Source organism: Nerophis ophidion, linkage group LG28 (assembly GCF_033978795.1).
Source record: "Nerophis ophidion isolate RoL-2023_Sa linkage group LG28, RoL_Noph_v1.0, whole genome shotgun sequence".
Lineage (NCBI taxonomy): Eukaryota > Metazoa > Chordata > Actinopteri > Syngnathiformes > Syngnathidae > Nerophis > Nerophis ophidion.
This window is the reverse complement of record NC_084638.1, coordinates 15,220,822-15,235,511: the sequence shown is the minus strand read 5'-3', so window position 1 is coordinate 15,235,511 and position 14,690 is coordinate 15,220,822. Positions and strand designations below refer to the sequence as shown.

The 14,690-nt window shown below is 40.8% G+C and overlaps 1 protein-coding gene and 1 non-coding gene across 3 annotated transcripts; both read left to right on the top strand.

The window, feature by feature from the left end:
• The first annotated feature begins 241 nt into the window (after positions 1-241).
• LOC133545672 (zinc finger protein 614-like) lies at positions 242-6,470 on the top strand. Of its 2 annotated transcripts, none has more exons than XR_009804912.1 (2): positions 242-633; positions 4,985-6,470. XR_009804912.1 is itself a non-coding variant. In XM_061891476.1 (2 exons), the coding sequence occupies exons 1-2, from the start codon at positions 732-734 to the stop codon at positions 5,782-5,784; spliced, it is 921 nt and encodes a 306-aa protein (XP_061747460.1). In that variant the 5' UTR covers positions 644-731; the 3' UTR covers positions 5,785-6,470. The 2 variants fall into 2 exon arrangements, 1 of the variants encoding a protein (XP_061747460.1); XM_061891476.1 differs by lacking the exon at positions 242-633 and adding an exon at positions 644-852.
• Positions 6,471-11,550: 5,080 nt separating this feature from the next.
• trnal-uag (transfer RNA leucine (anticodon UAG)) lies at positions 11,551-11,632 on the top strand. The gene has a single exon. It is a non-coding gene; the product is annotated as a tRNA-Leu (tRNA).
• Positions 11,633-14,690: the final 3,058 nt, after the last annotated feature.

Below are 14,690 nucleotides of genomic sequence, written 5' to 3'. Positions count from 1 at the left end.
TTATATTAAAATAAAATCATATATACATACACATTTACACACTTATTGTATAAATATATGTAAACATGAATTATGGTTTATGTTTCATGTCTGTGTACAGATCTGTGCGGTTTCATAATAAATACCGTATTTTTTAATAAAGTTGGTTTTGTATGTAATGGTTTATGATGACATTATTATTGAAATACAGATGACACAAAACAAGTTGGCGGAAGTGACGTTGTTAACGCGCATGCGTGGACCGATCGGGTGATCAAGCAAGATGGCGTCTGACGGAGAAGTCCTAAACGCGGGCATTATATTTCTGTATTCTTACATATATGTTGTTTAATAGAGTACACACGGTTAATAATTGTTTGTAGCCAGATACATTAGTCTGGACGCACTTTGACACTTCTCCTGTTTGCTAGCTTCACTTAAGGTAGCTTGCAGCTAGTTTAGCTGGCTAGTTAGCTTAGCTTGTTAGCTGCTAACAAAGAGACACGGAAGTTATTTAAACATCGCTAAGTAGGGAACTAATGTGAGTGTAAAGTGTTGTGATTGTGTGAAAATGTGCGAAGGAACGATTGCCAAGTACGAGAAGGAACTTTGTCCAACCAAAGAGGAGGACGAGCGACATCAACTACTGCAGGGGTAAGGAACCTATGGCTCGCGAGCCAGATGTGGCTCTTTTGATGACTGCATCTGACTCTCGGATAAATCTGACCTGACATAGCTTAACACGATAAGTAATGAATAATTCCACTTGTAATCACAGTGTTAAAAATAACGTTCAAAATACAAAACATTCTCATGCATTTTTAATCCATCCATCCGTTTCCTACCGCACCTGTTCAAGAAGTGGCGTTAATGGTAAGAAGTTATTTATTTATTATTGGTTAGTGTGGGGCTTGCCCTCCTGGGGTTTCTTCAGACCACCAAGCACCGACATTAGAGCCTGTTTCAGGGTTACAATATTGTTTTATTTTTCATTGAGTCTCTCAGTTGCTTTCCAGGAATTGTCTTTTTCTCTCTTGTTCTCGCTCGCGCTCTGGCTCTAGCTCCAACACCGTCTCTCCTCCTGGCTGCTGCTTATAACAGAGCAACAGATGATTAGATAACAAGCCCCAGGTGGACCATCTACACACCTGTCGCTGATTTCAAGGCCGATCCTGGCAACATCCCGCTTCGCTGCAGGCCCACAGGCCACGCCCCTCCACATTTAGCTTCAGAATAACAATGTTATTACAAAGAATAACAGACCTATTTTACTCTAGAAATGTTGGTCTTACTTACAAATGCACGTGTTTATTTGTGTTCAGTGTTAAAAAAATATTATATAGCTCTTAAGTAAATACATTCTAAAATATTTGGCTTCTTGGCTCTCTCAGCCAAAAAGGTTCCCGACCCCTGAACTACTGGATGTTTATTATAAGAAACATCATCAAGTTGTGTTACACAGAACAGGTTTGTTTACTTCTTACTTTCACATTTTTAATAACTTTATATTTAATTATTAACGCTATTTTTAAATATATTTTGTATAAGAAGTTTGGTTGTCTTGTAAGGATGATGTACATACTGTATATACGTCTGGTACTTGCAACCGCGTGGTTGTCCTTGTTCTGTCGAATTTAACTACCCGTAAAATTTAGTTATCTATCCCAGTCCATTTGTAGAATAAACTTAAATGGATGCATGGGCATATTCAGTAAAAAAAAACATATAGTAAATAATTATAAGCATCAATAAAAATATACTTTAAAATGCTTCTACACATTCTATTAAAGGCTCAGACAACATCCATCTATTCATTTTTCGCGAAGGGTGCAGGAGCCTATCTCTGCTCCATTCGGGCAGAAGGCGGCGTACACCCTGGACAAGTCGCCACCTCATTACAGGACCAACACAAATAGAAAGACAACATTCACACTCACATTCACGCACTCGAGCCCATTTAGTGTTGCCAATCAACCTATCCCCAAGTGCATGTCTTTGGAAGTGGAGAGACGCCGGAGTGCCCAGAGGGAACCCACGCAGTCACGGGGAGAACATGCAAACTGCACACAGAAAGATCCCGAGCCCAGGACCGAACCCAAGACTTTAGTATTGTGAGGCACAGATACCAGTGTTTCCATATTTGGATTGGTACCTAACAGAACTACACCTAGGATTGGTTATCTGTATAATAAAACCATTATTGGGCCCCTGCAGTCTACATATAAACTTAAACATCAGTTTTCACAGGGTGGCGTGGAAGGTGTTTATCCCTAAATCACAAAAAAGCTTGCTGGTACTACTACCTCTGGGCTTTCTGAGCAGGATTCTGAGACAGTCATTGTATGCAACCTGGAGTTTGTGCAAGCTCTCTTTCTTGAACCTCACCCAGAGGGGTGCTGTGTACATAGGGGTGCAGTAAGCTCTAAACAAGTACACCTTCGTTTCATCGGAACAGTAATGACATTTTCTCACCAGCATTCTTCTCTGTCAATGCATGTCAGCATTATCCTCCATCTTGTCATTGATGATGTGGCCTAAGTATTAGACATTGTTGCACACAGACAGTGTTTGACCAGACAAATAGAAACCTGGGAAATTAAGATGCTGATCCTCCTTGGTCCTACATATCATTACCATACTCTTTGTGGCATTATACTTGATGTCAAACTTGACTCCATAGTGTGAGCATATGTTAAGAAACTGGTGGAACCCTGCACTACTGGGAGATATAATGGCCAAATTATCAGCGTACATAAATTGGTTGATGAAGGTGTTCTCCATGATGCATCCTGTTCTGCATTCTCCCACTGCCTTGACAGGTCATCCATAGACAGGCTAAATAGGCCTGGTGATAGAAGCCCACCCTGCCGTACCCCCATTGCCAACTCTAAAGGGAAAGGATAAACTACTCCCCCATTTTACCTGCTTCGTCTGCCTGTTGTACCAATATGTCAGAATATACCCAGAACACCCCTATGCTTCAGATTGGTGAAGAGTTTGAGATGGTTGACTCTGTCAAATGCCTTAGATGCATCAATAAACCCTACCAACATTGTAGGGCCGTGCGCTCTGTATTTTTCGACTGCTTCTTTTAAAGCATAAATACACAAGTCAGTGCTGTACTTGCTCTTAAAGCCAAATTGGTTGTCTGCGGTGCAAATAAGATCCCCAACTCTGTATATTATCACACTTTCCAGCACTTAAGATAGCATGCTGGCTCGGGCGATAGGTCGATAATTGTCCATAGTCCCTACCTTACCAGCCTTGTCTTTAATGACAGGTAGTAAAATAACTGTCAGCATAGCAGCTGGCAGGATGCCATGCATTACCAACCTACCAATATATACCTACTGCATGTACATAAAACCTTAATGGAGGTGTTTGGATGTTTTTGAAGTTCTTTGTAGGCAGAATAGTTCAACTGTAATAGTCTCTATTGTAAGCAGACTTTTGATCGCATTTATTTACTATTTGGAATGCATAAAAAATTAAAAAATACATTTCTTCTTGATAGGCGAAATACAAATAAAGTGTGACTCCCTTTTAAGTGAAGTATATTTATTTAGCTCTTTTCTCTTGTGACTCAAAGCGCTTTACATAGTGAAACCCATGATCTAAGTTACATTTAAATCAGTGTGGGTGGCACTGGGAGCAGGTGGGTAAAGTACTTTGCTCAAGGACACAACAGCTGTGACTAGGCTCAAACCTGGAACCGTCGAGTTGATGGCACAGCCGCTCTACCAACCGAGCCACGCTGGCCTTAGAATGTATTAATCCATCCATCCATCTTCTTCTGCTTATCCGAGGTCGGGTCGCGGGGGCAGCAGCCTAAGCAGGGCAGCCCAGACTTCCCTCTCCCCAGCCACTTCGTCTAGCTCTTCCCGGGGGATCCAGAGGCGTTCCCAGGCCAGCCGGTAAACAAAGTCTTCCCAACGTTTCCTGGGTCTTCCCCGTGGCCTCCTACCGGTTGGACGTGCCCTAAACACCTCACTAGGGAGGCGTTCGGGTGGCATCCTAACCAGATGGCCGAACCACCTCATCTGGCTCCTCTCGATGTGAAGGAGCAGCGGCTTTACTTTGAGTTCCTCCCGTATGACAGAGCTTCTCACCCTATCTTTAAGGGAGAGTCCCGCCACTAGGCGGAGGAAACTCATTTCGGCCGCTTGTACCCGTGATCTTGTCCTTTCGGTCATGACCCAAAGCTCATTACCATAGTTGAGGATGGGAACGTAGATCGACCGGTAAATTGAGAGCTTCGCCTTTGGGCTCAGCTCCTTCTTCACCACAACGGATCGATACAACGTCCGCATTACTGAAGACGCCGCACTGTTCCGCCTGTCGATCTCACGATCCACTCTTCCCTCACTCGTGAACAAGACTCCTAGGTACTTGAACTCCTCCACCTGGGGCAGGGTCTCCTCCCCAACCCGGAGATGGCAGTCCATCCTTTTCTGGGCGAGAACCATGGACTCGGACTTCGAGGTGCTGATTCTCATCCCGGTCGCTTCACACTCGGTTACACTTACAAACGTTGCTTGGCGGAATCAATGACGAAACCTTACTTCGGGTTCAAAGCACGAAGCAAAATGAAATACACTTTCAAACTACAGCACTCACAGTGAGCAAATTTGACCACAAGGTGGCGTCATAGCAGAGACAACAATACAGAATACAGACTTACACTGTAAACGACCTAATCTTTTCTCCAGGTTTATACATCAGTAACTGACATTAAAATCACATGGGGCGCTGGAACCTATCCCAGCTGCACTCAGGCAGCAGGGAATTTATCGCAATATAAATTTTAGACAATATTGCCCAGCCCTCGTAAAAAGGGTCTTCTTTTCCTGTGAATAATAATGTAAAGAGTAGTGTGTTTGTTTTCAGGCCAATTCATATAATAACTTGTTTTTTTAAGTACATGTAAACGGACTGAATGCCTCATGTGAACTTACTAAATGATCTGGACATTTCTCAAGCATGTTTGTCATTTTGTGTTCTGCAGTTGTCTGTGAAGAACAACTTCTGCCTGAAAAACAGGAGTGTAGCTTCAGGATGGGGAAGGAGGATCCTTCAAAGAGGAAGACCAGGCGCCACGGACCCTCTGGCGTCTCCTTTTCTTCTTTGACACAGACCCTTTCCTGTAAAAAGGAGGAGGAAGACTCACTGACCCCCCACATTAAAGATGAAGCGATGGAACACAACATCAGTCAGGAGGGAGATCATCTTGAAGGACTGGAGGAGTTCCCATTGACTGCTGTCCCTGTGAAGAGTGAAGATGATGAGGTCACAGGTGAAAGTGAGGAGAGGGGAGGGGCGGAGCCTCCAAGCAGCAGCTCAACACAACACATGACAACAGAAGCTGATGGAGACCACTGTGGAGGATCACAAGCAGACAAGCTCTTAGCTCCACTATCAGATAGTGAGGACACAACGTCACACTCTCCTGACACTGATGATGAAGACTCTAAAGATGATAAGACATGTCACACTGACAACACTCACTTCACATGTTCTCACTGTGACCAAACCTTTAAATACCCTTGTCATCTGAAAACACACATGAGAAGACACACTGGAGAAAAACCTTTTATATGTTCAATATGTGGTACAGGTTTTGTAGAAAATTGGTATTTAAAAGTGCACATGAGAACACACACTGGTGAAAAAACTTTTTCCTGTTCAATCTGTGGTAAATGTTTTGTTCTCAGTCACAATTTGAAAGTGCACATTACAACACATACTAGTGAAAAATGTTTTCCTGTTCAACATGTGGTAAAGGTTTTACACAAACTCAATATTTGAAAAGACACATGAGAACACACACTGGAGAAAAACATTTCACCTGTTCAACCTGTGGTAAAGGATTTACACAAAGTCATAATTTGAAAGTACACATGAGAACACACACTGGAGAAAAACCTTTTTCTTGTTCAATCTGTGGTAAAAGTTTTACAGAAAGTCAGAGTTTGAAAAAACACAAGAGAATACACACTGGTGAAAAACCTTTTTCCTGTTCAATCTGCAACAGAAGCTTTTGTGACCAATCAAACCTTGTAGCACACATGAGAACACACCCAAGAGAGAAAGTGTTGAGTTGCAGTGTGTGTGGTGAAAGATTTTCTTCTAAGTACCAGTGTAAGAAACACAAGTGTGCTGGTGAGAACAGCAGCAGCAAATGAAACTGCAGGATTTGAAATAAACTGTCAAGACTTTAATTTTGACTTTCTAACAATCAGCACATATAACATGTGTGACATTGTTGTTTGTGTAACAATCTTTTCAATATGCTTCTAAATATATTATTGTTTTTTTTAGTCAAGTACGTGCATTAGTATGCAATCAAAGTTTGGAGTGTCAGGCAAAAGCCAATATTGTACATCATCCCACAGAGATTTACTGTGCATTTATTCAATTTGTTTCCCTATCACAGAACAAAAAAGTGTTGTCTTAAATTGCAAAACATCCTAAAAATAAATTTTAGTAGTCAATTCCGTCTTTTTTAATTAAATGAGCTCCTTTGTGTTTGGAAGAATGGAAGCTTTCAAGTTATGAGTATTTATTTTGTTCCACATAAAATACAGTAAAGAAGAAATAGTAAATAATTGAAAAACATAAAATTATGTAATAAGAATATTTGGAACGATAGCCTTTATATATATTGTTTTGTATATTTTTGTATTTGCGCGTCATACTTAATGATGTCTTCAAATAATAAAATACTTTTATCACTCAATAAGTGCATCAGCGACCAAATGCCTTTTTCAAACCATTGCTGTACAAAGATGGATTTGTTTCTCATTTTAATATAACAACAATTCCATAGTGGAGTATTGTGTGTGATGAAAATTAATTGTAACTCATTGAAAAATCAGTTTCCAGTACAACAACACTTCCTGGTAGGGATGGTTACCATTCACTTTTCAACCGATACGGCACAGCTTCCAGTCCACCGAAATCGATACCTGTTCTCAACGTTTCCACTTTTTGGTGCTTTTGTGTGTGGTAATAATATTGTTTGTGATAATAAATCTAAATTTTTAATACAACATTTAAAATGATACTGTAATGATAACTGTTGTTCTTTTGTTACATCTTGTTGAATTATTATCAAATTATCATTTACAAGTAAGTTTATTTACCGTTGCAAGTCCAATACACTAGATGACAGTTGTTAGAGCCATATACTCTTTTTGTTTGTCGAATTCATGACGTCACTAAAGGGCTTGGCTCAAGGCCAAGTGCCAGTCTACTTAGGGAGGAGCTGGGATGCTCAGGTGTTGCTGAGTGGAGGCGCAACAGTTTTTTACTGTGCCAGGCTAGTATTTTTTTGCTCCCGTGTATTTTCAGTTTTTGTGACAAAATGAGTTTCATAACACGACTTAATGATAATAAATATTTTTGTAAAACATGAACACAATTCTGGACATGGATTATTAGTTTGCTGCCAACATCTGAACTTGCTTCATTTATATTCGGCAACCAGTACCAGTAATGATTCAGGACTTTACCGCTACACTAAGTCAAAAACTGCCTCACTGGAACGCAACTTGTTTATAGGGAAGCAACAATAATACAAAAATTGCCATTGTTAAAATGTGTGCACACAAATATTGACAAATCCAATGCATTGGTGACTATTTGACTTGAGTTGCGCGTGGGTTGACTTTTCCAAATGGAGGAGGGGGGAGCACACACCTGCGCTGACCAACATAAACAGCCACAGGAGGACAGTGTGGCTCTACGTGACAATGATGGGCAAGGGGCTGAGGGGAAAAAACGTGTGGTAAAAATGACACCCAATGCTCTAGGTCAGGGGTGCCCATTACGTCGATCGCGAGCTACCAGTCGACTGCGGGGGGTGTGTCAGTCGATCTCCAGCCAGGCTTTTAAAAAAATAGACCTAAAAATTAGTGATCATCAATCTTCACCAAGACGTCACTTAAATGACATTCACGGTACGGGAGGGTCTTGTGAGATGACGCTGGCTGCTGCAAGATCATTATTATTAAAATATGACCGAGAGGAAGGCAAGAAAGACTTTTTATTTCAACAGACTCTCGCGCCGTACCTTCCGTCAAAACTCTAAAGGCCGACAGCACATTTCCTATCTTCACAATAAAAGCCCATGCTTCATACAGAGTCTCGGAAAACTGGCGTGCACAAGCGCTCCCTCAGAAAGCTGGCGTGCACAAGTGATGTGCACGCCAGCTTTCCGAGACTCTTATTTTGTTCACACAGGCAGCATGAAGCAGGGCTTTTATTGTGAAGATAGGAAATGTGCAGTCGGCCTTTAGAGTTTTGACGGAAGGGACGGCGCGAAAGTCTGTTGAAATAAAAAGTGTTTCTCGCCTTCCTCTCTGTCATTTTTTCATAATAATGAACTGGCCAGCGTCATCTCACAAGACCCTCGGGTGCCGTGAATGTCAATCAAGCAAGCTAAGGAATTAGCCGCCAATGTTTTTCTTGTAAAGTGTATGGAAGCTGGATGAATTAGATGCCAAAAACCAACCACTTTCATGTGGTATTGTACAGAAAGGACAACTTTTTTTCTCCTCCATTTGAAAATGTGGGCGTTATCATCATTACTGTCTGATTCCAATCAATGCAAGTCATCAGAATCAGGTAATACACCAACTTATATTCTTGTCTTCGTGAAAGAAAGACATCTATATGTGTTACACATGCTTGTATTATCATTAAACACATTTAACTTGTTTACAAAAATGTCTCTTTCATAAATAAATAAATATCAATGATATATATAAATGAGGTAGATCCCCTCGAGTTGGTCAATTGAAAAGTAGCTCGCCTGCAGAAAAAGTGTGGGCACCCCTGCTCTAGGTCACAAAATTGAAAGTTTGCAGGGGGAAATAAAATCAAAGTTGCAAAGACTCTCAACGCTGAAAGAGGAAGTCATTGTCGTGTTAAATGACGAAACACGTTCACATGAGCTAAAGGAAGAATTGATCAGGTTTATGGATTTATATCATGCGACCAGAAAAGTGCAAAAAACTTTGTTGTCTCTGTTGCCGGATGATGAGAGTACTAAACATGAGACATGGTACAAAGCAAACAAGTTGAATTTTTATGGTTTTATTGACAAGGTTGACAGGTTTATGTATTCTCAATATGATGATGAGGTTGAAAATTAGGTCACATGAAAACAAAGAGTGTAAGTGAAACCTAGCGTATACCTTTCACATGAAAGATAGCAGAGACTAGCTTCGATCAATCGACCTCTGGGTTACGGGCCCGGCATGCTTCTGCTGCACCACTTTGCTAACTGTACATGCTTCCTGGCTTTATGGAGGCGTAGATTAAAATACCATCGCTTAGGGACTTGTGGTAGATAATGGATGAATGGATTTTTCCTGGTGAGAAACTTGTCTTTTTTTTGAGACAAAAATAATGTGTCCTTGTCAAATACAAACCCCGTTTCCATATGAGTTGGGAAATTGTGTTGGATGTAAATATAAACAGAATACAATGATTTGCAAATCATTTTCAACCCATATTCAGTTGAATATGCCACAAAGACAACATATCTGATGTTAAAACTGATAAACATTTTTTTTTTGTGCGAATAATCATTAACTTTAGAATTTGATGCCAGCAACACGTGGCAAAGAAGTGGGGAAAGGTGCCAATAAATACTGAAAAAGTTGAGGAATGCTCATCAAACACTTATTTGGAACATCCCATAGGTTTGCAGGCTAATTGGGAAGGCAGCTTCCATGAAATGCTAAGTAATTAACAAACAAGGATGGGGCGAGGGTCACCAATTTGTAAGCAAATTGTCGAACAGTTTTAGAAAAACATTTCTCAACGAGCTATTGCAAGGAAATTATGGATTTTACCATCTACAGTCCGTAAAATCATCAAAAGGTTCAGAGAATCTGGAGAAATCACTGCACGTACGCGATGATATTACGGACATTTGAGTCCTTAGGCGGTACTGCATCAAAAACCGACATCAGTGTGTAAAGGATATCGCCACATGGGCTCAGGAACATTTCATAAAACCACTGTCAGTAACTACAGTTGGTCGCTACATCTCTAAGTGCAAGTTAAAACTCTACTATGCAAAGCGAAAGCCATTTATCAACAACACCCAAGAACGTCGCCGGCTTTGCTGGGCCCAAGCTCATCTAAGATGGACTGATGCAAAGTGGAAAAGTGTTCTGTGGTCTGACGAGTCCACATTTCAAATTATATTTGGAATCTGTGGAAGTGGTGTCCTCCAGAACAAAGAGGAAAATAACCATCTGGATTGTTATAGGCGCAAAGTTCAAAAGCCAGCTTCTGTGATGGTATGGGGGTGTATTAGTGCCCAAGGCATGGGTAACTTACACATCTGTGAAGGCACCATTAATGCTGAATGGTCCATACAGGTTTTGGAGCAACATATGTTGTCATCCAAGCAACATTATCATGGACGCCGCTGCTTATTTCAGCAAAACATTGCCAAGCCACATTTTACAACAGCGTGGCTTCGTAGTAAAAGAGTGCGGGTACTTTCCTGGCCCGTCTGCAGTCCAGACCTGTCCCTCATCGAAAATGTGTGGCGCATTATGAAGCGTAAAATACGACAACAAGACCCCGGACTGTTGAACAACTTAAGCTGTACATCAAGCAAGAATGGTAAAGAATTCCACTTTCAAAGCTTCAACAATTAGTTTCCTCAGTTCCCAAACGTTTATCGAGTGTTGTAAAAAGAAAATGTGATTTAACACAGTGGTGAACATGCCCTTTCCCAACTACTTTGGCACGTGTTGCAGCCATGAAATTCTAAGTTAATTATTATTTGAAGAAAAAAAAAAAAAAAAAGTTTATGAGTTTGATTATGAAATATCTTGTCTTTGTAGTGCATTCAATTGAATATGGGCTGAAAATGATTTGCAAATCATTGTATTCCGTTTATATTTACATCCACCACAATTTCCCAACTCATATGGAAACGGGGTTTGTAGTACTAATGCTCCACAAAGTAGAGACATTTGTCTCATCCGTAGAACTGGTACCGACACTGTGAACTTAAAACTATTAAATGCTGACAAATTTATCTGTAAGAAAAGGTTAAATCCTTTCTAATCTTTTACATATTTTCTTGGTTTCAAATTAATCCGCAATATTGAATTTGAGTGACTGACTGTAATAAAAATGTATTCCTTTTTGAAAACTTGTTATGCATCCTGATTTCGAGGAATGCAACAAACTGTAGTAAATTACTATAATATCTGTAGGACTGTGCAGTATCTCCGGGTCTAAGCGTTACAATTTTCAGAGAGGGATACTGTGGTCACTGCTCAAGGTTGAAGAAGATGTTAACCGATGAAAATAACAGGAACCAAAATCAGCTCCCGGTCAGGGAATCAAACCCTGGTCTTCCGCGTGACAGGCGGAGATACTGTCCACTATACTAACAAGGACTGCATCTTTCAGTGTTTTCTAAAGGACAAGCAAACGATCCAAGCCTATCCCTGCCACGCCACAACCAAAGTGATGCCATGTCATACGTTTGCCGTCTCATAATACCGATAAATTCATCATCTAAAACATCCTTACAGTGGTTGTGTGGCCGAGTGGTCTAAGGCGCTGGATTTAGGCTCCAGTCTCACAGGAGGCGTGGGTTCAAATCCCACCACAGCCATTTCTGTTCTGGTAACCCACTTGTTTCTTTCCTGACCTAAGCAATTAGATCTAGCTTGGTCCTCATTTGGAATGCTCTGGAAAACTTGTGGAAATCAGGCCAAAACATTAGCTTGAGAGTTCTTTACGCTAGGAATTTAGTTTAGTTTATTAAGGATCCCCATTAGTCAACACCGCATTCTTCCTGTGATCAATAAGAACACAACCCGGGGTGAGGATGTGTGCAACAATCCAAATACAACATAAAATGAGTGAAAGTGTAAATATGCCATGTTTTATCAACCTAAATCATTTTGTAAGTATGCAGATTACAAAGGCTTTTGGTCTGACTTTCCCACACAGTTATAAGGATGAAGCCCCAGGATAGTGAAAAAGGTAGACTTTCCAAAAGTGAAGTGGATTCAGGAAGGTCCATGGCATCTGTGCCAGAAACAAAAATGCAAAAATGTATTCATCTTCAACATCAATTATTTAATACAGCAATGGACAGTTTTGTTTCATTGACTTGGTATGGCTAAAAGGTGGACATGTATGTTTTTGTCAAAGTGTCTTCTGAAAATCTGCACCCCCACCGTAGACATTCAGTATTTGTTCCTGTATTCGGATCACACCGCAGTGACGTATCGCTGGTCGGCACAGAGCGACTTGCAGGAGGGAGATGGCCTGTCTGGTGACATTGTGTGGAAACAACAACCTCAACCTCAACACAGACTACACCAAGGAGTTAAAGAGGACATGTTCGCTCTTGTTAGAGTTGTATACTTTTTCTAAGCCCAAGTCCATATTCATGCAGGAGTTTCCTAAGACACAAAAGTTCCCGCTCAAAGACTTTTGCAAAACACATTTCTGACTTTGTACAACTGACATGGTGTGGGGGCTTCGTGCATCCGTCTAAAAGGCAGGCAGAAGGCAAGTGTCTGGATTATTTGTTATCTCCCTGGTGGTCTAGTGGATAGGATTCGGCGCTCTCACCTCCACGGGCTGTGTTCAATTCCCGGTCAGGGAAACATTACCTACCCTGTCTGGGAGCAGTTAATTTATTTTCCATCTCATGTTTATGCTCATTGGATGCAAAGCATTAACATTGACGTTTTCAAAAAAGGCAACAGGAAAATAGTTTGACTGTTCTTCGGCGTGAAGTCTGCACAATGGGTGTTCTTATCATGACGTGAAAACCAACAGTGTAAGTGGAACCTCGTGGATTCCTTTCACCTTAAACACTCAAGATAGAGGATAGATTCGAAATATCAACCTCTGGATTATGGGGGCAGCACGCTTCTGCTGCACCACTCTGCTAACAGTATGTGCTCCCTAGCTTTATGGAGACGTAGAGTTAAATACCATCGCTTAGGGACAAGCAGTAGAAAATGGATGGATGGATGGATGTTTTCCTGGTGAGAAACTTGTCTGTTTTCTGAGGCGAAAATAATTGGTCCTTGTCAAATAGAACTAATGCACCCCAAAGTAGAGGTGTTTGTTTCTTTTGCAGAACATAACTTCCAACAGTAGAAGTACCGACCGACACTGTAGACTTAAAAAGATTAAATGCTGACAAATGTGTCAGTAAGAAATGGTTCAGATCCCATCTAATATTTTACATATATTCTTGGTTTCAAATGAATCCGCAATACTGAATTAGAGTCACTGACTCTAATAAAAAAGTTTTCTTTTTTGAAAACTTGTTAGCATCCTAATTTCGAGGAATGCAACAAACGGTAGTTAAGTACTATAATATCTGTAGGACTGTGCAGTATATCCGGGTCCACACATCACAATTTTCAGAGGATACTGTGGTCACTGCTCAAGGTTGAACAATCAATCAATCAATCAATCAACCAACCACTGTATCTTTTGTTACTCTAGTGCAGGGGTCACCAAGGCAGCGCCCGCGGACGCCAGGTAGCCCGCAAGGACCAGATGGGTCACCCGCTGCCCGTTTTTTTTTATTTTTTTATTATTATTATTATTATTATTATTTTTTTTTTTATTATTGTATTAACCATTCCAACAAAACAATACAAAACAATGCAATTCAATTCCAAAACCAAACCCAACCCAGCAACATTCAGAACAGCAATTGAGGACATACAAACATGACACGGTACAATTTAAAAGTAGTGGAACAAAAATTAATATTATCAAAATTAATAACAATTTTAAAAGAGCAGTGATTAAAAATCCCTCATTGATATTATCATTAAAAACATTTACACAAAAAATTAACAATAGTCTCACAGTGGCTTACACTTGCATCGCATCCCAAAAGCTTGACAGCACACTGTGTCCAATATTTTACACAAAGATATAATAAGTCATATTTTGGTTCATTTAATGGTTCATTTAGTTTAAATTTTTTTCGTGTTGTCTCCTCTTTTAAACCGTTCAATTAAGTGTTTACTCTCTACAAAAAACCTTCCGTAAAAGTAAAAAAAATGTATGACAGAATGACGGACAGAAATATCCATTTTTTATATATATATATATACATATATATATATATATATATATATATATATATATATATATATATATATACGTCTGGCAGAGTCTCCTGTCAGAGAAAGTTTCAATTCCCACCTCCGGAAGAACTTTGAACATGTCACTCGGACATTGAGTCCGAGTGGACCGTGTTCCGCACCTCTATTGTCGAGGCGGCTGATCGGAGCTGTGGCCGCAAGGTAGTTGGTGCCTGTCGGGGCGGCAATCCTAAAACCCCTTGGTGGACACTAGCGGTGAGGGATGCCGTCAAGCTGAAGAAGGAGTCCTATCGGGTCCTTTTGGCTCATAGGACTCCGGAGGCAGTGGACAGGTACCGACAGGCCAAGCGGTGTGCGGCTTCAGCGGTCGCGGAAGCAAAAACGCGGACATGGGAGGAGCTCGGGGAAGCCATGGAAAACGACTTCTGGACGGCTTCGAAGCGATTCTGGACCACCGTCCGCCGCCTCAGGAAGGGGAAGCAGTGCACTATCAACACCGTGTATGGTGCGGATGGTGTTCTGCTGACCTCAACTGCGGATGTTGTGGATAGGTGGAAGGAATACTTCGAAGACCTCCTCAAT